Raw genomic sequence first — 25,342 nt, 5'->3', positions numbered from 1 at the left:
AACAGGGGAATTATCCCAAGTTCTAGTATTAGGAGGGGAGACACTTTTTCTCTTTTCACACCATGCATTTCAGAGCACCCTGAACACAGAGTTGCCTTGAGCCCTGCCAAGGAGATCCAGGATACAGGGCAATATACAAGAACCTGCTCTTGGAAGCTAGTTTTTTTCACTTGGAAGCACATCTACCCCAAAGCAAAGTACCTACTTCAGAGGTAGAATTGTCCTCAGAACAGCAGGGGAAGGCAGGATTCCCCCCCCCCAAAAAAGTCCCCCACTTGCTGCAATTCCATAATAATCAGGCCTTCCAGGTTTGCTTTTTAAAGAAACCTGCATGTTAAATGGAAAATTTAATGTGATACCTAGCCACATTTCAAGATAAAAATATTACTAGTGGCTCATGTGTTCAGAAATGATAGTTGTGCTGCAGATGGCTTGAGCATGAGGACCCTTTTATCAGCTTTTTCTCCTCCCCCACAAAGTGTCATGAGATCAGGTAGAAGATGGACATAAGAGATAAGAAGGTCCTATTGGATGCTTCTGCTAAAAGGCAGCGTTGAGTTGTTTTGAAGAATTATTCTATTAAATTTAGATCATGCTGGGCATCACGAGCAAGAATGCGTTGAATCTGCGTCAATGTAACCTTTTATCCTCTTGCTCATGTTGTTAACAGTGGTCACCCGGACATATTACGATTTCTTGATGCGCCAGAAGCACCCCACATTGCCGACGAACCTCCCTCAGCAGCAAGTTTTTATGCTGGCGGAGCCCAAGCGCAAGCCTTCGAATTTCTGGCAGAACATCAGCAGGCTGGCACCGTTTCGAAAATGAGGGGAAGCAGCCTGATCTTGTGCCTGAATACCTTCTGAGAAAGCACTTTATGCATCAGTCCTGCAAAACAAAGCACTAGCTCCCCCTCCTGGCTTTCAGAGGGATAGCATCTTCCCTTTACTCCCTTATTTCTTTTGCCAGACTGAATGAGCTCAAAAGTGTTACAACATGGACCATTTTTGTTGTTGTGTGTACGTACGCGTGTGTCTGTGAAAGTGAGCTGAGCCTGCCCATCTCTTTTGAATACCCAGGAAGAGAAAGCAAGAGGCTTGAGTTAGAACATAGTTGGAACCTTTCCTGTTTTCTTTCCTTAAAAAACACACAAAAACAACCCTTATTTTGTCGTTTTCCTTTTGGACCATTCCTTCCCTTGGGACCATGATTTGCATGCAGTTTCAACAAGGCCGCCAGACAAAATAGGGGCAAGGGGATGAGCAGTCTCAGTGCCAGCTTTGCATTTGCTCCAAAAAGCTGTTGTTGCTGCTGTTACGCACCGTTTTATCCTGGGACGACGGACTCCTTTCCCATCACCGTCCTCACCCGTTTCACAGAAATCCTGAAGAATCCGAGCATGGCCAGGGAGCCACCTTCAACCTTCCTTTGCTGAAAGCAGAACTACTGACCACAAACCAGAACCTGACTGGCCAACCTGAAGCATGACTAACAGCCGAGACCTAGTTGAGTTAATGTACGTTGTGGGGGAGGGGGAAATGTGCCTAAATTAACTTTAAATTACTTTTATTCTCTACCAACACTTTGCCATAGTTCTTGGCCAATGAATTTTTTTTTCTGTCAGTGTTTTTAAATGTTTATTTATGGTAAAAGTGCAGATAACTGTATTTTGTAAGAGTTTGTAATCTGTCTTGTCAGATGTTAACTTGATGCCTGTTTTGTCTATTTTTTTTTCCACTAAAGACAAAGGCCAACATTTGTAAGCCTATATTCCTAAAAAAAGATGAGACATGTCTGAAGGTGAATTTCAGATGTACCAGTACCACTTACAAGCAAATCAGTATTATCCTTGGCAACTGTGCCACCCACGCAATAGTCTGCAGAGGCGGTGCGGGGATAGGAAGCCTGGGCCACTGAGTCCCAGATTTATACAGAAGGGTGTATATATAGACACACTGACACTTGAAAACGGTGGGCAAAAATACCCATGTAATCCTTGACTAGAAAAAGAGAGAGAAAGATTTGCCTTACTATAGCAAGATAGCTAGAAGCCATAACTGACTGAATCCCATCCTTTAGGGATTTCCTGGTACTGTGAACTTCAAAAGAAAACCATGTACTCTGGTATGAGACTACTGTGAGGGGGTGAGCACTCAGAAGTCTGCCACAGAGATGCAGTGTCCAACTACGGCTACCCAGCCGATAGTTACGCAAATCCAGAAGCATGTACAAATTCATTCTTGCACTATATCTTTCCCCTCGTGGGAGGGGCTACATTTAATTTCATAAAGAAACTTGTAAAAGTGATTTCCACTCCGTGTGTGTCTGTTATAGAATTCTTGGTCCAACAGTCTCGTCCTTTCTGCCTGGTTATTCTTAAGTGAGGAGCGAGCTGCCTAGCAGGCTGGGCTCTATTGCCTTGGATGTGGAATCCATGGTCCTCAAGCTCTTGCTGAATTTTTCAACTCCCATCGTCCTTGATAGGCCACGCTGGCTGTAGTTGATAAGAGAGGACTACCACATCCACACCATACACATAAAGCACTCTCACACCATTGAAAGTCATGCCCCCCCCCAAGTGCAAATTCTGGGAACTATTGTTTAAGGCTGATGAGAACTGTAGCTCTGTGAGGCATCTCCTAACAATACTCAGCACCCTTAACAAACTACAGATCCTAGGATTTTGCAGAGTAATCCTTGACTTTTAAAATGATGTGAGAACACTTTACATGTATGGTGTAGCTGTAGCCCAAGGAATCCAGCAACAGATAGAGGACCTCAGTTTCCCCACCTGGTCTAAAAGCTGATTCACATTACTTAAGGATTGTAAAATATGCATGTGAGACTGCAGCGTCAAGTGATGACTTGTATGTGGACATAATTTAACTTTTTACATAATTTCAAACATACCAAGATGGACCCCAAGATTTCAGAGCTTTTGCTGATGCAACGGGGCTTTCACATTTCCTTGCTGTTGCATCCCTTAAAGCAGGCCCTGTGAATTGAATGGGATGCGGCAGGGCAGGGGAACTAAGCTAAGCTAACTCATTGCCTTCTGCTCACACAAGCAACCATTAAGACTAAACCCTTTATTTTTCAGTTTACATAACTGGCTGGAAGTCTTCAACTGATGAGAAATGATATGCATGCATCCCTGTTTGAAGCTTTCTTTAGTGCAATTACACTTTGATAGCTCCAGCACTCTGGGCTGTGGCATGGGATTTGGAGAGGCTAGATGCCAGTCCAGATATAGCCATCATGTACAAGATGACTCCTAATTTGTTAGTACTTTTCATCTCTTGAACTATTTAATGTTGCGGGGAGGTAGCGTGATTTCCAAGCCATTCAATTGACATGAGTGAGGCTAGATTATAAAGCCACCAGGTTTTACAATGAGACTCAAAAGTGGTGTGCCACAACATGATCAAGAGCTAAGAACGCTTCTGTCAGATGTGTAGACCTGAAAATACCAATTGTATTAACGACACAGTTCAACCTAGCCAGCTACTAAGCACAGAATTATTTGAAGAAAAGTGTAGTAGTCGTCAGAGAGAGGAAGTCCAATAGCAAAAGAGAAACACCAGTCTGGAAGTAATGTGCCAGAGTTGCCTTTGCTTGACCAATGCGAACTATGCAGTCAGGTGGCCAGTGCTGCAAATGAAAGCACTTTTTACTTGTTGCGTAAATAGATCTCAGGAATTATCAGTCCCATGGGATAAATTGTATGCTGTAGTGTACAGCAGTACAGATCAAGTACTGGAACAAGGAGCAAGGGATTAGTGCTGAACCAAGCCAGAACACCCCACAACTGGGTGGCAAGAACACCCTGCTGCTTTTAACAATGGTAGATGGGTGTGAAGTTAGTAGCCAGCAGAGCCCAGAAAAGGAATGCAACAACATAGCTTCCATTGTTCCAGGGATGTGGAACATGAAGCCCCCAAGAGTTGATTAAAGTCTATAAAGGATGGATAAAATGGATTAAAAGTCTAAAGAAAACAGGTGAAACTTGTGGAGTTACTAAGAATTTAATACCAAGAATTTAACATGCCTCTGCATCCATGTGAAATAGCTTTGTGTGGATCTGCCACCACCCACTACTGGAATACTGGTCCAGACAAGTGCCCTCCATCCAAAAAAACCCGCCTCACACTTAGCTTGGTGTCTGACATACTTCAGAGTCCTCCTCATATCCCATATAAACAGACAAGACTGCCATACTGCTGCTTTCAGAAGCTTCATAGAATAAGCAGAATTCTCATTTTTGGGTTTGTATATATACAGTATAGGAAATCTAACTTCCATAGAAGAATGTCAGCACAGGGAAAGCTTCTTATAGTAATTCTCTGTGAAAGCATGCAGTAATATAGGATCTTTGATACCACCAGCAAAAAGGGAAAGTGAGCTATACAACCAACTGAAGGACTGATGCCAATTTAACACTTTTTCCATTTGAGTAAAGAAAGCAGCTGTTTTGATATGCTGTGGTTGATTAGAAGCAGGAAGCTAAGCATACGAAGTTACATTACAGAACAAGGGCAGGGAACCTGGGGCTCTCTGAATGTGCAGATGCTCCATCATCTCCAGCTAGCATAGGCAACTGGAAGGTAAGATGGGAACTTTGAGACCTGTAGTTGTTCCAAGGGGGAAAAAAAACAAGACTAAAGGACCACGATAAGCAACACAGTCAATCTTTATTGAAAACTGAAGTATTAATACATAACAATTCCTGTTACATAAACGTGCTTTTAAGAATTTAACTCTGAGCTCATCTACTCATTGGATTGCATAAAAATAAAAATGAATTTTACACAGTTGGCTCAGAATGAAATTGCCACTCCTATGTGTTGATGCAATAGTTCAATGCAGATATGATGCTTTAAACTGGTTCTGGAAGACAACATTGACCTAAACTTGGAAAAAGTACCAATACAACTGCTTTAAGACAGTCTTCTTTTAAAAAAAAAGTTATAAAAAAAGGAAACCTGTGTCTATTTCATAACAAACACTATTACTGGGGCCTCTTGCACCTCTGTTGCATGCACTCCCCCTTTTCACCCCACAAGGGCAGCCAATAATAGCACTACAATAAAATCCCACTAACAAATCCATTCTACTAAAAACAAGTCTGTACAGCAGCAAGCTAAATGAAACTTCCCCGGTTTGCTTGCTAAGTGCTCAAAAGTCACATCAGATTGGAAAAAACCACACAGATCATGTAAGAGGTCAAACTATTTAGAATATTTTGATACACTAAGTTGGCTCCTGACACTGTGATACTCAAAATGTATTCCAAGTCACATTAGAAAGGGTCAGATGCCCCCCTGCCTTCACTATCCTGAAAAGGCAGTTCAAGAATCTTGATGATTTGAGATATTAATGCAAAAACATGCTTATGTAGCTTTTCTCCCTTCCATTTCTATTGAAGACTTACAGCCTGACTAAAGAGATCCTTCACAGATGACTCAAGACACACATGCAGCTTCCTTGCCTGCACAACCTTCCTTCTCCACTTCAGAATGAAGGGGGTTTTACAGGCTGAAAAAGTAGTATCTATACAGCACCACTCAAGTTAGTAAGCAAGGGGCTTGGAAAAAGCTCCATGTGCAGACACCCATGGAGAAAACCCCCACAACCGAACTCTGGATTTGGGGCTTAGTATTTTACATGCACAGACAGAAATGGCATTTGTACTATTTGATGTATTCTAGCAGAGTTACCCGATAGAAAATGGTATGGTGAGCCTTGACAACTATCAAGAAGTTAGTTAAAACCTCTATATGGGTGCCGACTTCTTTCAGAAGCAGCAGCTAAATACCGTGTATTTACCTAACAGTGCCAACTCACCATTTTCATATAAGCAAGTTAGATATTCTGCTTTGCGTAGAACAGTGTCATCCAATTTCCCTGCATTTTAATAAAACAAATTAAGCTAGCTTTACAATACTGTGCTCAACCAAGAGGAACACTGCTCATTTGATACACATAGGAGAAAGATTTGCCTAATCAATTCAAAATTCTATACAGAAATTAAGATCTGTGAACATTGGCTGACATGGAATATCCCTATGCAAATACTGTTCCATAAAATTTAACCAGATTACAAGTGTTGCATTCTAAGTGGCTTTTCATTTACAGGAATTCAGCTGAAGTGAATCCCACCAAACAATATTTCCATTATAGCATCATGCTACCTTTCATGGTTACTTTATGAGCTTGTCAGAGTACTTGAATTTCTGTAGCCTTCAACAATATTTTAGTTACACATTTATAATCAGGATTAATAATTGAGGTTTAGTTTCCTGTCAGTAGGTTAGTGCTAAACACCACTGACTAAATCTACCAATTCTTAGGCAAATGATGTTTCCATAGAATGTGACTATTTTGCTATTTTGCTCTTCTTTAAAAAAGAGACACTTAGAACGCTGTGTTATCTACCTTGGGAACGTCTCCTAAATGATACTTTGAACATTATTCAAAAACATAACTTTTGAAGTTTAAAAGCCCAGATCCTTTTGTTTTCTGTTATTGCTGTAATTTTTGATTACATTTAAGGCTGCGTTCATTTGAAAAAGCAGCTTGATTTGAGCCTTGTCTACACTGCATTAGCTCCCTTTATAACTTTCTGGGAAGCTCCAATGCAGCCACGTACTAAAAATTTGAAGTTTTACCCCACCCACCCATGCGCACCCCCCCCGCCCAGGAATTCTAAAACAGGGAATGGAACAAACAGCAGAAGAAAGAATTCCACAACACCTCCTGCTGCCTATAACCCACTTGAAGTACAAACTTTCAGTTTCATATTCATGCTTTTTATTATTTGCAACAATATACCAAGCTATATACACCCCCCTCATCACTGTGCTTTTGGTTACTTCCCTATTGACTGTAATGGAGGCATGGAACTACCTCCCAAAAAATGCCCTCTCCCTCCCTCCCACCCACAGATTAGAATTTCTGGAAGGTGCAGTATCTTTTGCAAAAAGTACTATTCCCCCCCCTTGCAGATGAATCCCAAAACACAACTTAGAAAAAAGTGCTCAAGTGAGATCACCTAGAAAGCTGTTACTACTACTGTGTCCAAAAAAGCAAGAGGAAGCATTTGGGAATCTGAAGCTTGAGGAGAATAAATTATAACTTGTCCTTACCATTCACAAAGTGCTGCATTAGCTGAAGAGAGTTCAGAGCATTTAAGAGACTGAAGGCAGCAGTGCTTCCATTTGTTTTCAACATTTCCCCAACAAAGCCGTATTTTCAATGCTCCTATCTGTGGCAAGAAATATTTTATTCTCACACTGGATGATCACTAGGTCTGTGGAGCACTTTGAAAATAAGAATTACAGATCAATTTCACAAATGGTATGGCTAAGCAGACTCGTCCAAAGCAGTACAGACTCCAAATAGTAGGGGTAGGATTTTGCTGTTGTTCTCTGCATATGGGACTTTCTAAACTGCAACAAGTGCTCAAGATTAAAATTTAAAGATCTTAATTTTTTGTTGTGCTAAAGGCATTTGGATCAAGGGGGCCATCTACAATGTGCTCCTTGGAAAATTAACTTTATAAAACCTTATGCTAAAACAAAAACATGAAGAGTGTCTATTATAAAATAAAGTTATCAAGGCCCTCACCTCTACAAGGATACGAGATGTGGAACCCTCCTGCCCCAGGAAAATATAGGACGGCAGCATTAAAATCAGCATGCATACTACACAGAAGTAGCTGCCAAATGCGATTTAAAAACTGGTCATCCCAAAATAAAGTACAGGGATACTCAATCTCACAATTAAAAAAAGAGAAGCTTTTTGAGTAGTCTACCAACACTATAACCTAACATACAAATACCAACTTTTAACGGAACATTTTATAACCACTTACAGCACAATTTGTTGTACGCTGGAAATACTGGGAAAATAATGTCCTGTTACTGTTTACCTAAATGGTGCCAATTTAAAGAAAGCCCTTGATTGCATTTAGCACTGAAACTAAACTAAAAATAAAATCTCATAATAATTTTGGTACACAAGTGTACCACGGAATTGACTTAGGAACTTTTATAAAAACTTAAAAGTCATAGGCAAGGAATTCAGGAGTCACTCGCTGCAATGAAACACTGCATCTGCTTTCTTAATTTACTGTCTTCTAAATGCAATTTAGGAAGCAATAAGGATATGATAGGAGATTATGCCAAAATACTAATTAATGTCTTTGTACTTGATCACTTTCTAATTCAGTACTCATTTTTGGAACTCTTCCATCATGACAACTCCTACCACACTTTGTTCATAATCTATGCTGCGAGGAAACCAAGCCAAGTAAAATATTTTCAAATGGCTTGTTTGCCTTTACCATATCTAACACGTAGTTGAATTCCTTCCTATTTACATTAGTACATTTTACAAAAGCAAACTGGTTGAAATTGAAATTTTTTTAGCTGACCAGGACTGGTAAGAAAAATTATCTTGGGGTGGGGTGGGGATTGGAACCAAAGGAAATCTGATTCTACCAGAAGTGCGGAAATTTCTTTTGGACATATCATTTAAAACTGTGATTTGATTTTTTTTAAAGGAGGCAAGCCATTATGTAGATAGGTTTTCCACCTAATATTCTAATGAAGTATACCTTGATGATTTATGGACAAGCTGCTTTTGCCACTGATAACCACACTTCCTGCAAAATTTCATTCTTGTCCTTAAGAATGTTTATGCAACACTGAATCTAACCCCCTCCCACTGGAAGAAAAAAGGAAATGGAAAAAAAGGTATGCTTGGTAAACTGATTCTCTGCAAACTATGAACTAATTTTCCAGTCACTGAACTAGGAAAGGAAAGTATCACTTAACAGTGCCCCCTTGAACTGGTGCCTTCATCAACTGAAAGTTGCTAATGTATATTATGTTTTTCTATGAAAAAAATCACTGTCACAATTCTACCTCTTACATTACAACAGTGCATTAGTGATACAAATTGTAAAATACTTTTCGGCTCCTTTGGATTTTGCATATGACATATTTTTTTTTGCATCAGTCACAGCAGGTAGATAGAGCAAGCTTTGTGTGTTCTTAGACATGCATTCAACTAGATAAGATCAATAAATTTATACTCCCTTTAATCATTATAATGAGCTAAAAATTGCAAGACAGTCCACAAAACAGGATTTGCTTTAAGACTAACTGCTGGAGTTCCAAGATGTAAGATATGCAGCACTGGGAAATCTTCAGTGATGTGGAATTAGTGTTTAGCAAAGGATTGCAAGCATTCAGAAGAAATAAGTCCTGGTTGGAGGCATGAGGGCTTCAGCACCAACTTTTAAACCTCAGTTACTTGATTGCATATCTCCCATCTTCAAACCTACATTCAAAGAAGGGTAAGAAGGCAACTAAGTAAATGTCTGACCTCATGTAACAAGATCCATGCAATGTCAAATATAGAAACAATTCAAATGTGGCACATAATAGTTACTTCTGCACTCAGATTCGCCTTGTTCCATATACTCACCAAGAACTGGCAGATTCATAGCTTGTGCTCAACAGCAAGATAGCCCTATTCTTCTGTCTGCCTCCTCAATCTAACCTAGCAGATTTCACTTTCAGAGCTCATCTATCCAACCTGTACTAGAAAGCCTAGAAACCCCATGACTCAAGACAGTCAGATTCTGCAAATGGATCAGAACATTCTAGCAGAGTAATCAGATCCTCAGTCAAAGAGATATATGTAATATGTTAAAGCAAAAATCAACAGTAAACGCCCCGTTTCATGCAATTAACAGCTGCTCAAAGCTTGTTTTAGCTTCTTTTAACTATCTTAACTATTAACTATTAACTTCTTTTAACTATCTTAACTATTAACTATCTTAGTCAGGAAAATTGAATGAGGGAGACCCTTCCATCAGGGATCTCCATGTGCTGCTGGATCATATTAAGAGGCAGTGCAGATGTTAGCCAAAGCTAACTCTCATCAGTACTCTCCACTGAAGCCCACACAGTTCCGAATCCAAATGCCAAATTCAAAAATTTCTCTGCCAAGTATTCATCCAAGGAGCCCAAAGCACAAAAGCGACATAGGTGGGTCTTTAACCAGGTAAATAAATCTTGCTTCATTTTATTTTTAAATTTCTTTTGTACAGAGTGAAAAACTATACATGGATATAAGACACTCTTCAGAAAGCCAAAATGCTGTGGTTGTAAAACATTCTTTCCCAGAAACAAGCAATGTTTAAAAACATATAACCATGCCTGACATTTACAGGTGGCACATACCAAAGAACCTACTATCAAAAAAGCACCTCAGAAAAAGTTATAACTTATCCTGTGACTTGTGCTAGATCTCTAGCAAAGACGTTGCTATGATTGTTACAACCATACCAGTACTTACACTGTGTGGTAATCACCACTGTGGGGGCACGTAGCTATAGGTTGGCGTTCCTGGGGCCCGATAGGTGGGCATTGTAACTGGGTGTGGGGCTACAGGAGTTGGGGAATGCGTTGTCAACAAGGTACCTGAGGAGCAAAGAATATTTTCATAATAATGTTGCTTTAATTTAGAAGTCAACATATCGATAAAAACTTACATAGGATTTAAAAGGAACATCGTTTTGCAAGCTTGTGGCCATGTGTCCCTTTTGCTCACCCCCCCCCAATTTTGTAGCAAGAAAAGGAGAGAAAGTTACACACCGAGAGGCAGGTATATCATCCTAGTTTGGGGCCGAGACAGCGTGTCTCATGATGCTACTTCATGTGTTACATGGAACAGGAAAGGTTTTTAGGAGTTAAGACTCTCCCACTCCCTGCCCCAAGTACATCTACATCCTCTGAGCAGCTCTTCAGCTTGCAGTATTTCCCCACTGTAAAAAAATACTTCATATAAAATTTATCAGTAGAATTGGGTGACATGGTTCACAAGTCAAACTAAGCCAAATCACGGCTCTGAAGGAACACATGACTGTGTGAGATTTGAGAGAGGGGATCAAAGTCACTTTGTGCCTCCCCATTGCTCTGCTGGCTGTGACCATGGTTTGGTTTAGCATGTTGTCTAAACCTGGGATCATGGCTTAGCTCTCCTGGACAGACCTTAAGCTATGTAAACCATAGGGCAAACAGCTTGTGGTTAGTCTGTGGAAAGCTAAACCATGACCCCTGGTTCACAGAACACACTAAATCAAGCCATGACTCAGGGCAGTGCAGCAGCAGAATAACCAAGGAAGAGTAAAGTGGCTAAGCAATGTGTGAACCAGGCCAAAGTCTCAAGTTAAAATCCAACCACCACTCAAGTGTATGGGCAGCAGATTTCAGACAAATCAGAGTAGTTAATGCACATTAACTTGTGAAACTCAAGTGCTACAGGATGATCTGACTTCTAGTCCTAAATGGCACTTTTTTGAAGTATTGTTATCAGTCATGGTAGCCAAGAAAGTTCAGATATACAATATCCACTTATCACAAGTTGCACGAGAATTTACATGCATTATCAAACTGGCCACACTGATTGCTATCAAGTGAGACTAAATACTGACCCTGGCCCAGAATGTAGTATAACAAAAATCTATTTACCTGCTGACATTGCCATTGTGGTCCCAGCCACCATTCCCATAGTGACACCATTTCCTCTGGGGGGCGGAATTGGTGCTGGGTACATAGTTGCTGGCATTCCATTGGGTTGCACAACTGTAGTGTGATGAATTACGTGGGGTGGTGCTGCATATAAAGGCTGTGTGTAATAAGTGCCTTGCTGTTGGGGAAAAATAGTTGTTTTAGTAAAATCCTTGCCACCACTGCATGCATCCTAAAAGGGCACACAAAACCATTTCAGGAAAAATACAATTAAGTTCAGACCACAGATATAATTTGGAGTGGTGGGGTGTGAGAGAGAGATCAAAGGCAGAAAATTACATCTCTTTCCTCCTCTGACATTACAACTCAGGTGGGAGTTGGACCCCTGAAAAAACAAACAAACCCACAACACTTGCCTTGTTAATCTCTAATTGAACTGTCACTATTCTCACACCTGAAGTCTCACATTTTGTTTCCAAAAAGCAAGATCGCCTTTGTACTGAGATCCTGTAATTTTATCAGCTTAAATCTTTGGGATAGTTTAACAAAGCAGGGTTATCTTTCTTTTTTGCTTCACCCTGCATGCCACAAGGCAGTAATTCAGAATCCAGACGTTTATGTCTATTGTTTGTATTTGCAACTATTTCTCTTAAGAGAAAACAAGCATTTTAAAGGTGGAGTTCATTCACAAGCCTGTTTCTATGCATGTTTATTTTTGTCTGAAGTTTGTCTCTGACATCTGTGCACAGGAAGGTAGCTTTAGGTATATATTTATATGTGAATCTGGTCAAGTACAACACCCGCAATTGGGGACTTGCATAAAGCTAAAAGATTCCTTGCACACAGAAATCTAGACACCCAGGGGAAGGATTATATATAGCTTTTTACATCTGTGTTTTTATATCCATGGAGTCTTAATGTGTGCAATGTTCCTACTTGCCATCTGAGTGGCAAAGCTCAGTTGCAGGTTTACACCTCAGTTATTTGTAGGCAGAGATTTTGAGGAAAGGTGAAAATTGAATATAGAGGAGAGGGTGGAAGGCACAGAAAAAACCTTTTCAGCTGAAGCAAGTAATTTTATCCATCTTGATACTTATTTTTAGGCCCCATTTTAAAAAGAGCTCATTTAGTATTTATATAAATGCAAATCTTTCTTCCATGGTACTCGAGACAACATACATATGGTTCTCAAGCAGTCTCTCACTCAGGCACCGGTCAGACCCTGGTCTCCTTAGGTGCAGCAAGTTTACTGTTTCATGTGCCTTCTTTCAGATCATTCAACTGAACCTTTTTTAAAGAATTGATTTATAAAATTCCCATGCTGATACTGGGATATGTGGCCTACATTACTGTGCCCTTGCCACACATCAGCCATATTTACCAAAACAATAACATCACCACATATTTCCAAGAATGATAATGCTCAGAAAAATCAGATATTCCCACAAGTACAGTAACCTAACAAAGCAATGTAAAGCAAGAGCAACCGAAGTCAAAACTTTCTGCACAACACACTGATTCTACAGAAAATACTAACAGAGTAGAGAAGGATAGCATTCTGGGCTGTTACAGAATTAATACAAACAGTAAATCTATATTTTTTACCTGTGCATATGGATTCTGCTGTGGATAGGCACTTCGAACCGGATACACTGCAGTCTGATAGGGATTGGGTGATGAAGAATAGGGAGGCACTGCACCACTGGTAGGTGAACAGGAGACTTTATATGGTGTGCCTGGTGTATAACCTATAAACAGAAAAAAACAAATTTAATTTTTTTTGCTGAGCATTAATCAGATTTATTTAACACACCTGGGCACAAATGTGAGCCTTCCATTAAGCCGTTTGAATGCACATACATGCTTTCATAATTTATAACAATCAAGCAGATTAATAAACCACAAGAATTAGTAACATCCATTAAATTTTCTAGTGAAATAGAATCTGCTACCACACACAATTCAATAATCAAAAACAACAACAACAGAATATCAAAGAGTAGTACAGGTATTAAGGTTGGTCAATATAGTACTGGGTTTTAGCACAACAGTTAGGTAAAGTTAAGTAAAGCACAACAGAAATGTTGTACTTTATTTGCTAGATTAAAAATAATAATACGAGGCAGCAAGTATTTATAACTTGGAATACTCTGCCAATAGATTCAGCAGGCCCCCTTCTGTTTCAGCTTTTAAATAGGTGCTGAAAACTTTTCTGTTCTGTCAGGCTTATGAGGGCAATTAAGAATACGTCTTTCCACAATAGTTAGCCAATTTTGGATTTATTTTTTTGTATAGTTTTATGTATAGTTATAAAGCACTCTTATTTATTTATTTTACAAATAGGAGTATATATACTTATAACCAAATAAATAAAACAAAACAAGTCTACTCACTTTGCAAAACTGATTGTGGTTGAAGTTAGATTACAGAATCCATTTTGGAGTGTTTTTATACAGATTTCTGATACCCATGATGCATAGCACTATTTTAATATAGCTGCCATTCACCTAGCTAGAACCATCGTGATATTTCCACTAAGTTCTGCACTTCAGGGGTGGCGGGGGGATGGGGAGATATAGGGAAAACGAACAACACTCATCTTGTAATAATCTCTTACAATAACTTTCTTTAGATCTTGGAATACAAATACACACAGAGTGAAAAACAATAATCCTGGATCTAGAACAGATCTGAACCTGGTTGCTAAAACCCCCAGGGGGTGGGGGCAAGGGGTTCAAGAGGATGGTGCCTAATTCTATAATTGGGTAGGATGTGGAGCTGGACGGACAAGGCACAATGATTAAAAAATGGAGGGATGCCCTGCACAGTGAGGGGACCTTGGTTCAAACAACCCTTGACCACCTTTTGCTCCAACAATCAAGAAAAATAATGGCTATGCAGTGCACCTTCCTTCTCCACCCCACCCTCAGCAACAACAATCAGGAATACTGTGCACTGGCAAACAGTCCATTACCCAATAGGTTGTAGCAGTATCCCCACATGCAGGGAATACCAAGGAAAGAATACACAGTGTCACCAGGAAGCCCCCGTTGTGCAAACCCCAGTAAACTCTGTGATGCACGCAGAAGGGAACATGGAGTACATGTTGGCGAATACCCAACACTCCTCCCCTTCTTACTGCCAAAAACCTATGACTCATTTATCTTCACAGGAAAAGAGCAAAAGACAAAAAGCAGAACAAACAAAATGCAGATAGTGTTCCATTGCAACTCCCTACATTGGATGATAAGGTTTAGCCTTAACTTCCCCAATATGTGAATAACCAATTGCAAGCGCCAATGAGACTACCCATGTGAGAGTGGGAACTAGGCTGAAGAACATCAACTAGAAGAGTATACAGGAGGCAGAACCCTCTCTTGCACATTCACCCTCTAATGAGCACCTAGTCACAGAACCCTACTGCGGGCAATACCCAATATTTACCATCCCCATGTCTCTCAACAGGGCACCAGGTTGCCTTCGACATACAGAGGGAAGAAATCATAGAATCATAGAATTGAAGGGACCCCAAGGGCCATCTAGTCCAACCCCCTGCAATGCAGGAAGCTCAACTAAAGCATCCATGACAGATGGCCATTTAACATCATATTCCAACCTGTAGTGTCATGCCTCCCAGAATCAAGGCCTATAATGGGAAACTGGAGTGGTGGAATTATCTGTGAGAGTTAATTAGGAGATCAGTTCCTTTCCAGAGTACATGACAGACAAATGCCATGGATGCAACAGTACCTAGCATGGAGCTGGGGAGAGATGAACCTGCTACCTCTGTCTGTCACACTCCTTTCTCAAACATAGCAACAACAAAAAGTTTGGCTACTCAGTTTCTTTGTTTCAGAAATCCTCTGCAGATGCCAAAAAATATCACTATTCCCACCCAATGCTTTATATGGTTGACTTTGACATGTCTGCATACATACCTGTTTGGAATGTAGGATTTGCTGCAGGGTACATATTTGGAGAATAGGCAGGAGCAGCAGCTGCATAGCCCATTGGGAATCCAGCTAAGAGAAAACAGTTGAAAATTACTTTTAGAAATACCTCCAATGATCTACTTGTATTGTTTTCCAAGCTTACAACTAATTAAAATAAGGTGAACATGACTTCTTTCAATTGTATCTCAGTGATGTAATCAAGCCCATGATTAATATTGTGAGGCTTCAGGCTATAAACCAGGGGCATCCAATGTTGTGCCCTCCAGATGCTGTTAGGCTCTAAACCCCTCCAACCCTAGCCAGCTGTAAGGCTACAGGACATGTCTAATCATGGCCATCTAACCCCTATGCTTCCAGGCCAACTGCACAAAGATAAAAAACTGCTTCAGTCAGCCAAAAAGAGGTTGAAATTATACAGTGCAATGTAGCCACTTTTCTGAGGAGATCTTCATAGGATAGGCATGAACAATAAACCAAATGTATTATATAGTACAGGGGTCAGCAACCTTTTTCAGTTGGGCCAGTCCACCATCCCTCAAACCATGTGGTGGTCCGGACTATATATATATATATTTTTGGGGGGGAATGAACAAATTCCTGTGCCCCACAAATAACCCAGATATGCATTTTAAATAAAAGCACACATTCTACTCATGTAAAAACACCAGGCAGCCCCCACAAATAACCCAGAGATGCATTTTAAATAAAACTACACATTCTACTCATGAAAAACACGCTGGTTCCCGGACTGTCCGCAGGCCGTATTTAGAAGGCGATCGGGCCACATCCGGCCCCCGGGCCTTAGGTTGCCTACCCCTGATATGGTACATTGCCACATATGAAATGGCTATGGATCTATTTCATTGTGTTTGTTGCCCATGCATCAGGAAGTTGTGGTCAGGTGTGGATGCCAGCCAGATGCATAGGCTTCAGAATGGCAGGTGTCTATCCTTAATCTATACTATGCAAGGCCACCCCAACTCTCTAGAATTATATTTTAAAAAAAATAACCTCTGCACAGTTATATGCTACTACTTGTGCATTCTGCTAATTCCAAAGTCCAATTAACTGTATTTTAGATGCTGGAGGATGAGGACTGTAAAGCACTCCCATCCACATAATACACAGTAAATAGTAAATGCTAGGGCCTTCAATATTACTACCACCGAGTATAGCACTTTTCATATGTATTCAGAGAACTGTTTTTAAGATTACAAAGCCTATGTGTGTAAGCGTCCTTAAACCCTGCTGCTGGGTGGGGGAGTCTTTTGCTTTATGACTCATTTTTGTGGACAAACCTTTAACTGATGTATGCTCTCCGTTTTGTAGTTTCATATTTAATATGAGTCACTTCAGGAATTCTTTGTGGAAAGCAACACACAGGTAAATTAAAAAATTAAAAAGTTCTAAATAATATTAAAGTCACCCCTAATATTCTCACTCTCAACTACTTTCTAAAATAGGGAGATATTTTAATGAGTTATAACATAATAATTTATAATAGCAGTCAAATGTATATTTTCAATGGTATGGACAGCCTGAAGTGAGACAACAGCAACAGCAGACTATTTTGGCTAACTAAGCACTTCTACACGGAGAAACAAAGGGTGAAAAGCACAATGCTTTAAAGACACGCACTGGCAGAAAACTATGTTAGGGACACACAGGAAGCTACCGGGCCAGACCAGTGGCCCAACTAGCTCAGTAATGTCAACACTGACCTAGCAGCAATTCTGCAGGGTTTCAGGCAGGGAATCTTTCCCAGCTCTACCAGGATCAATCCTAGGACCATATGAATAGAAAGCAAATGCTCTGCCACTGAGCTATGGCCCTTCCTGTGTTCTCTTATCTGCAGTTAGTTACAGGACAAAGGTTAAGCCTGCATCCAAAGCATTTTTCTATTTGTATGTATTCTTTTCAAAATAAAAAGCAAGTTCAAAACTGGCCAGGTTCAGACATCATGAAAAACCAAATTGTGGCCTTAGCCTGAATGCTAATCCCCACAACAACCCTGTGAGGTAGGTTAAGAGGCTGTGACTGGCCCAAGGTCATCCAGTGAGCTTCATGACTGAGTGGGGATTTGAACCCTGATCTCTTAGGTCCTAGCCCAAGATTCTAACCACTGCACCACACTGGCTTCCTAGAGTACTTCTGCTATGGAACAGCTATATAAATTAAGTAGGTAAATAAAAATTGCAAAAGCAAAATGTCACTTGGAGAAAGATCTGAAGTATTTCCCTTGGAGCTTAAACTTGTTTTATTCTGGATCGCTTTATGTGAGGTTTCAATGTGTTGTAAACCGCTTTGAGATTTTTTTCTTTAAAATATGAATGGTATAGAAGTGAAATTAATTATAATAATAATAATCAAACTGCATGAAACAGTAAGTTGTTTATATGCTGCCATATAAGAAAGGTTAGTTTAAGCTAAAACAGTTAGAAATCAGCAACTTAAACTAATGTTCAAATCACCTGCAGCTTTCAGAAACGCAGAGGTAGGAAAAAGTGTCTCCCCCAACCCAAACACTATACATAGTTTCTGCCCTTTTGAGGCCACAAGGAATGGGAAGGACTATCAGCACAGCTCTATGCCTAGACATAGATTTACACTGCAGGCATTGTACATTCCCTTGACCTTCTGGATTCTGGTAGATGGTACAGTCTAAGAGCAATCCTCTGTTTGTGGCTGCCCTTACAGCCAAATAAAATGCCTCTGTGGTTCTGACATGACATGACAACACTCAGTCCACTTTTCTCTCTGGAGCTATTTGTGCAGTCCACAGGCTATATGTGAAGTTTGTCACTCAGGTACTTACTTGGGAGTAACTGCTACTACTCTACACCAATGCATCCTGAAGTTAGGTTTACTACAATGTCCAGTTTGATTAATAGACAGCACCCAGGTAATACATTTAAGAGATTCAGTTACATACCTGGATAACCAATTCCTTTGGCATTTGCATAGGGAACCCCAGATGATCCAGGACTATAAACAGGATTCATGATTTCGGAAACTATAAGGGGGAAAGCATTTGTATAGAAAAAGAATAGGGAGTCTTAGTCATCAACATTCAACTAAAATCTGAAGCAGTAGGAATCCAATATTATCAACTACATTTTCATTATTCTGGCATGTGCTTGCCACAAAGTCCCTCTTAATAAGTCCTTTATTTTAATTGTGCAACTAAGATTTTGTTAACATATATGGCTATATGTTGTACCTTTCATGATATCTGGGCATGTATTACATGAGATGCAATAAAACTGTCAACAGTTGTTACTGCTATCTAGAAAAAGAACCATTTCTCAAGAGTGGTCTTTAATTTATAACAGGTAGACAAAATGGCACACCTCAAATGGTGTAATCCCAAACACATTTATTCACTCAGTATCACAAAAGGTTAATGACACTTGCTCTCCTTTTAAGTATGCTTGGGATTGCAGTCTAAAGCACTGTAGATGAGCACAATTGACAAAGATGAGACAAGCAGTTTCTGACACTACGTTTTGAAGTGCGGTTCATAGTCTGGCTTTACTTTTGAAAACAAGATGTCCCATATAAAGACGGTGTCTGTCAAGAGCAAAAAGAAGCCCCACTGTGACTTACGGAGCTTACTCATTACAGCATGCTTAGGATTCCATCCTTAAGTCACCAAAGACTTGTCTTGCCATCGTGCGAAGTACATAATGCAACTATCTGGGAGAAATTGAGCAGTTTTCAGCCTGATGGCTGATTGGCTGGGAAACTGTCTGGGAACTCAATGTACAGTATGTCGCCTGCAGTTCCATGATGGGAAAAAAATGTGGACTATAAATGTACTAGACAAATAAGCAAAACATGCTACTAGTTTGGCTTCTTGGTGTTCGGTCAATAAGTAGAGCACAACAAATATAAGGTGAGACACCGGTGGCATCACCTACCACGATGTGTGAGTGAATTCAAGCATAGTTTAAGTCAGGGTTCAGTATTATGAGAACAAGCCTCTGGCCTGAGTGCTTTCCCACTCCTCTTGCATGGGGACAAGGTGACCACAAGCCTCTACTTCCATTTTAGATTAACTGCAGTTTGGTGCCCCACGAGAAACAAACTATGATTAATCTCAATGACAGTTGAAACAGCGCAAGTGGAAAGGTTTTCTCATCCATCCATGTAATTGAAATCAATACGCACTACAGCATATAAGATCACGCTTACACATTTCATTTTGGAAATGAAGCTATGTCCCCCAGACTAAGTATGGATAATAGTTCATATACTTCATGAACTATGGCTTAAAGTTAATGATGGGTTGTCAATATATGCATGACAACAGCAAGCTATGATAGGGCATTTGTATTTTTAAAATTTGTGTAAAGAAGAAATTGAGGCAGCTGCCGTTTCTTTCACCCTTTCGTGACAAACTATCATTGCCAAAATTCCACTTCTTTAAAAGTAAGTATCCCTGTTCTCTGTCACATATGGTAACTAGAGAGAGAAAAGCCCAATTTTCGTGTATGCTTAAAGAACCACGTTATGGCCTGTGTTGCAAGCAATTATTGAAAGCCGATTCTAGGTTTGAAATGATTGGAGGTTACAGTTGTAGAACACTGATCACAATACTCAAGGGTGCAAATATGAGGGATGTGTAAGCACCTTAACCGTGTCTTTATTTTCAACTCAAGACCTTTCAGAACTGAATCACTGGAGTGCTTTTCACACTTTTCAGAGTACTTAAAGAGCAATTTACCTCTTCTGGATTGCAGACATCTTATGTTATTAGTCTACTGATATCAACAGAACCTACTTTCCTTCAGTGCACTTAAGACTGGGGCATAAGGGAAACAGCATCAAAAATAATAATTTTACATTGCAAAATGCTGGTAAAGTTGTGTCTGGCCCTAGCATTTTTTGAAAGACCAGAATGTACACCATTTGAATCATAATAAAAAATATTCATTTAAACTAACCTAGTGACAATAATAGTTTACAGAACAGAATTCCAAAGAAGCATTGTACCTCCATAATTCTGAAGAAAATTATAGGAAAGTGGGTCAATTATGATTCTTCCACAGCTTGAGGCCTTAAATGCAATATTATTCTTATAATGTTCATTTCTATATCAGCAAGAAATCAATCTTAAGTGTGCAGCACTAATGCTCTGGAACTCTCTGCTTATTAACATCAGGCAGGCACCTTCACTGTACTGACACCTGATAAAAACTTATTTGTTTAGGAAAGTGTACTCAATTTGTTTTTTTAAAAAATGTATACTAGCTGATGTTATTTTTAAATAAACATTTTAGTTATTCTACTTTATGCAAACTGCTTAAAGATGTTTATCTTTTGATTAAGTGGCCTATAAATTATGTTTAATACATAGATTAGAAAACAAGGAAACTGACCTCTAGTGTATAAGTACCACTTCTGCCAATAATCCTCCTACAACATTTTGATGAAATTAGTAGTGAAACTGGGTAGGATAAACTGAGCTAAGATGAAGCTGTTTGATGAACAGAAAGCATACGTATATGGGTAAAAAAAAATCTAGACACTTTTTGGCCTGAAGGGTGAACTGCATGTATCCCACAGATAACAGTGTTTGAGAAGTTCTGCTGTTTTATGAGCTTCAAACTTTTATAACATTTACAATTATAGGCTTCTCTAAAAAGATTATATCTGAGAAGACAGAAAGTCTAGTCAAATTAGTAGGGTGCTACTATCAACATCTTACATTTTTATGATTATGTTTAAATCCTCCTCATGTCTTTGGAAAAAATAAGCAACCTAAAGAATAAAATGTATGCGTTTAGGTGTTAGAAGAACATATGTCGTTAAAAGTTATGTGGGTACCCTGAAAACCCAAGACAAGACTAGAGTGGCAGTAGGTCTTGAAAGATGGGGAAAGTTATAGGGAAGAAACATTAGTTAAAAGAATTTCAAAACTTGACTTTCAGGACACAATGACATTCACAATGCAGTGTACAAAGTTTCTCAGTGGAAACATAACATGAAACCATCAGATTAAAGCCACATTACATTATCTCTTTAAAATAAACAATACCAATTAATTTAAAATACAGAATGAAATAAAAATGGCCAAGTTTTCTCTTTAGAAGTTTCAATAATCAGGCCACAAGTATTTTCTGAGCAAGGTAATTCCACAAATATGTGGCCACCATCAAGAATCTGGTCCTTGGTATTAATCATTACTTCTTTTATTGACAAGATAGAGAGCAGGGCCTCAGAAGATGGTCTTAAGACCCAAGTTGGCTGACAACTGCAGGTGGGTTCTGATTCCAAATCAGATAACCTGGTTCCTAATCAGGCCAAAATCAAGAAAATCAGGTTGACTGCTCCGCTGACCACAAAACTAAAAACAGTAATAGTCTGCTGCCTAGAAGTTGGAACTGAATGCAAATGGCCAGAGAATTGACAAAAAGGAAAACTGTAGCAGAAACAGCTGGAAAGAGTATAGTCATAGTGAAGAACAACTAACAGAAACAAACGAGTTACTGCTCAGGGTTATGACAATGACAAGCTAAGTTGTAATGTAAGGCATTTGGTTCATTCAAGCATGATATGGATGGCACAAATATAGAAAAAGAAAAGCTCAAATGCCAGATGTGAGGACACTTTAATTGTCTGCCTGTTAGCTTGTATTCAAAAAACAAAGCAAACTCCAATCTATCCCTTTCAGAGTAAGGTTAAAATCAAGGCAGCACACATGGCAGCAATGTTTCTCCATTACTATATGGTTTAAATCCTAGAGATTAGATTAAGATGAACAACCAAGAGCCAAATATTGTTATTTAGGAAACTCTCAAACCACACTTGATAATAAACAGACAACACAAACATATTCTTTGGCTTATAATGTCATTAAAAAGTATTTTAAACAAGTGATACCAGTCTACTGCAAATCAGTCTAAAAGGCCTTCAAGTGCTCTATTTTTATTATAGAGATAACTATAGAGCAAGTTGGATTAAAAAATTAAGGAAAACATTATGAGGGTATCATTATGTATATTCTGCATTTGATTTTTGGACTTAGAGCCATTTCAAGGATGATCTGCCTTATCTGTGCACATATACAACCTGAATTGGTATACCCAAATATGGAAACTAAGGTCCAACAGATATTTAAAGGATCCAGTTTAAGGAACATGGCTGCTAAGACAAGACTTGGACCTGCTTTAAACAAGTTAGCCAGTGACATATTGCAAGGACACTTGAACCTCTTTGGCAAACTGCTCCGAAACATACATAGCAAGTCTCAGAATGTGCATATACAACATATGCCTAAAATGAAGTGATGGGCAGCCCAATCCTGCATGTTTATTTGGAAGCATTAAGTGGCACCGTAGGGTGATAAGAAAATAGCCGTGCAATCTGGTCCACATGTCTATGTTAAAAAGCCATCAACTGCTTTCAGTGGAAGCTACCTCCATGTCAGCGTGCACAGACAGGCCTCCTGCCATTAAACACGCGAGACCCACAAAGCCCACCCACGTTATTCAAGACTGAGCCTTGAAAGACACAGCCGGTAGGTATAACGGGCGCGATCGTCTCTCTCAGAGACCGCCTCCAATAAGCGCAAACCGGTTTAAATCCTAAAACGCCGTTTTCTTTGTCACCGCGGAGCGTCGGGGAAAAGTAAGCGGCCCAAGAAATTCCAGGGCAATTGGGCAGATCCTTTTCTGTGCAAGAGACGCAGCCGCCCCCGCTCCTAAAGCTAGGCCGAGAAAAGCCTTTAAAGTGACCTCTCCCCCCTCCCCCAGCACAAAATAGAAGGAGAAAGACTGGGGAGAGTTAAGGCGTCCGCAAAGCATCGCCGTTAAGCAGCACGGCTAGGTGCAAAAAGGGAAAGGAGAAGGGGGGGGGGATATGCGAAGAAACGAAAGCGGCTGATCGCCCCCGGAAAACGCGACGAGCAGAGCTGCTGCAGGTCGCCCGCGGGCGCGAGTCTGCGGCCCCGGCCTTGCCTCGGCCAAGCATCCCTCGCCCGGGGCCTTGCAAGGGAACTGACTGCAGCGCCGCCGGGGAGCGACTAGGCCAGCCGAGGGGAGGGAGCCCGCCGGGCAGCTGTTCTGGCCGCGGCCCCGAAAGCCTGCAGAGGCCGGGAGCTGCAGGTACGAGGACGGCCGACCACCTCGGCCTCCCCTCAGGGCAGGGGCTGCGGGGGGGGAGGCGCCCGCTCCTTCGCTTACCAGACTGCGGCGCTTCGTCGCGGCGGCGGCCCCGGCCCGGCTGTCGCTCTCTCGCTCTCGGGGCCTGAGGCGGGAGGGTGCCAAGCCTGGGCGGGGTGTGTATGTGTGTTAGTGCCGCCTGGAGCTGCCGCTACCACAACTACGAGCCCTTCCTGGCTGCGCCTTCCCGTCTCTCTCTCTCTCTCTCTTCCAGAGAACTGCGCAGCAACCTAGCGGCCCAAAACGTCACATCCGCCCGTCGGCTGGGTGCAGAGGATGGACGGCGGTGGCGGCGACGAGAGCCGCGCGCGCCTGAAGCCCCCCAAAGCGAGCAGAAAGCCGCTGTCACGTGCGGGGGGAGAAAGGCTCCTTCGCTGCCGCGGCTCCCTGTCACGTGGTCGCAGGAGCCGTCGCGCTCTGCTGTTCTATCCCCTCCCGCCCCCTCAAACTGCAAAGGAAGCAAAGGAGTCGACGGCTGTTTTGTTTTTTTAATTGCTATTTGTTTAGGTGGCCTCAGGGCTGGTCACGTGTAGGAGGCTGGAGGCGCGCGCGCGCACACGCTTTCTCAGGGTCATTTGCACCTGTAAGGCACATGCTCAATATTGTCCATCAGAGCGGGAGTGGGGAAGAGAGGAAGCTGCTTATCCCGAGGCAGGCTGATGGCCTATGTAGCTCGGTGTTGTCTGCACTGACTGGCAGCGTTTGTCCGCCCTTCCTCGACATACTCGGGAATTGAGCTTGGGCAGTTCCCCTTGCAGAACTCGAAAGCTTGCGTGCAATTCTGTGTTATTTTGGTTGGCCTAATAAATGTATAAGGTGTAAAATACAGAGGACAGGGGGAAATTTCCGGGGTTACAATCACTTCAGGAGCCTGTCCTGCTCCTCCCTTCCACTACCTGTTTCTCTCATGGAGGCTGTGCAGTCGGAGAAAGAAACAATGGTGGTTCACAATCAAAATAAAACGCTGCAATGCAGTCAGTTAAAACTTAAACTACACAATCCATTAAACACAGCCTGCATTCTTTTGCACTGCATATTTTGAGACCAGGGAGTTTTTTAAAATGTTGGAGCCGGGTAGCTATCCCAATATTGATTAAGAGCACAAAGAGATGCTCATGGCAGCCAGCCACCTTCCTGAGAGGACATGCTTGCATAACTATTTCTGGTGTTGCTTTGGAGCCAAGGTGACTCATTCCTGTACGATAATGATTGCCCATAATACAGTTTAATAGTTAGATGGCGGATAAGGAGGGCGCCAGAAGGCTAAAATTGTAAAGGGGGGAAAGGGTTTTATTGGGTTCCTAAATCACGAAGAGTTTTCTACTCACATTGAAATCAGTGCAAATAAAAGACCCCTACAGAACTTCCGTGCTCAGCGTGGGATAGATTGAGCGCTGAGCAGAGAAGCATTGAGGTGGGGTGTTGGGCACAGGGCTTGCATATATCCCACTGTCCACGAATTCAGCATTTGTTAGTTGGGGCAAATGCCCGAACAAATGTGAAAAGGGGATTCTGATGAAGTCAACTCTAATACACAAATGTTTACATAATAATATAGCGTAACATAATAATGTTAGTTTTTAAGGTGCCCCAAGATTCTTCATTGGTTTAACACAACTTGCCTTCTGGAAGTTGCTGAAAGGAAACAAAGGTGTGTGTCTTCAGAAAATGCACTGCAGAA

General features: G+C 40.9%; 2 protein-coding genes across 6 annotated transcripts in view; one reads left to right on the top strand and one right to left on the bottom strand.

Annotated features, from left to right (window-relative positions):
• ARHGEF4 (Rho guanine nucleotide exchange factor 4) overlaps positions 1 to 2,307 on the top strand; it is a 157,002-nt gene extending 154,695 nt beyond the window's left edge. For all 5 annotated transcript variants that reach the window (XM_081911527.1, XM_081911528.1, XM_081911525.1 and 2 more), the window contains one exon: positions 671 to 2,307. In XM_081911527.1, the coding sequence (XP_081767653.1) occupies positions 671 to 828 (158 nt within the window). In that variant the 3' untranslated portion in view covers positions 829 to 2,307. The remainder of the gene's footprint in view (positions 1 to 670) is intronic.
• Positions 2,308 to 8,955: 6,648 nt separating this feature from the next.
• Positions 8,956 to 23,971, bottom strand: FAM168B (family with sequence similarity 168 member B). The gene is made up of 7 exons (XM_081911574.1): positions 23,683 to 23,971; positions 18,429 to 18,509; positions 15,482 to 15,565; positions 13,149 to 13,291; positions 11,544 to 11,721; positions 10,369 to 10,493; positions 8,956 to 9,345 (listed from the first exon to the last, which is right to left on the bottom strand). Exons 2-6 carry the CDS (start codon positions 18,496 to 18,498, stop codon positions 10,381 to 10,383), a joined length of 588 nt encoding a protein of 195 aa, XP_081767700.1. The 5' UTR covers positions 18,499 to 18,509; positions 23,683 to 23,971; the 3' UTR covers positions 8,956 to 9,345; positions 10,369 to 10,380.
• Positions 23,972 to 25,342: the final 1,371 nt, after the last annotated feature.

The sequence above is a fragment of the Podarcis melisellensis genome (genome assembly GCF_964234715.1).
Source record: "Podarcis melisellensis genome assembly, chromosome: 5".
Lineage (NCBI taxonomy): Eukaryota > Metazoa > Chordata > Lepidosauria > Squamata > Lacertidae > Podarcis > Podarcis melisellensis.
The sequence above is the reverse complement of the archived record's forward strand: the minus strand, read 5'-3'. Positions and strand labels throughout refer to the sequence as shown.

Excerpts from the sequence above, each read along its gene's own strand:
- FAM168B (XM_081911574.1), bottom strand. The coding sequence starts at position 18,498 with ATGAATCCTGTTTATAGTCCTGGATCATCTGGGGTTCCCTATGCAAAT. Across the intron at positions 15,566-18,428 it reads CAAAGGAATTGGTTATCCAG|CTGGATTCCCAATGGGCTAT; the intron begins GTATGTAACTGA and ends GTTTTCTCTTAG. Across the intron at positions 13,292-15,481 it reads AAATCCTACATTCCAAACAG|GTTATACACCAGGCACACCA; the intron begins GTATGTATGCAG and ends TTCTGTTTATAG.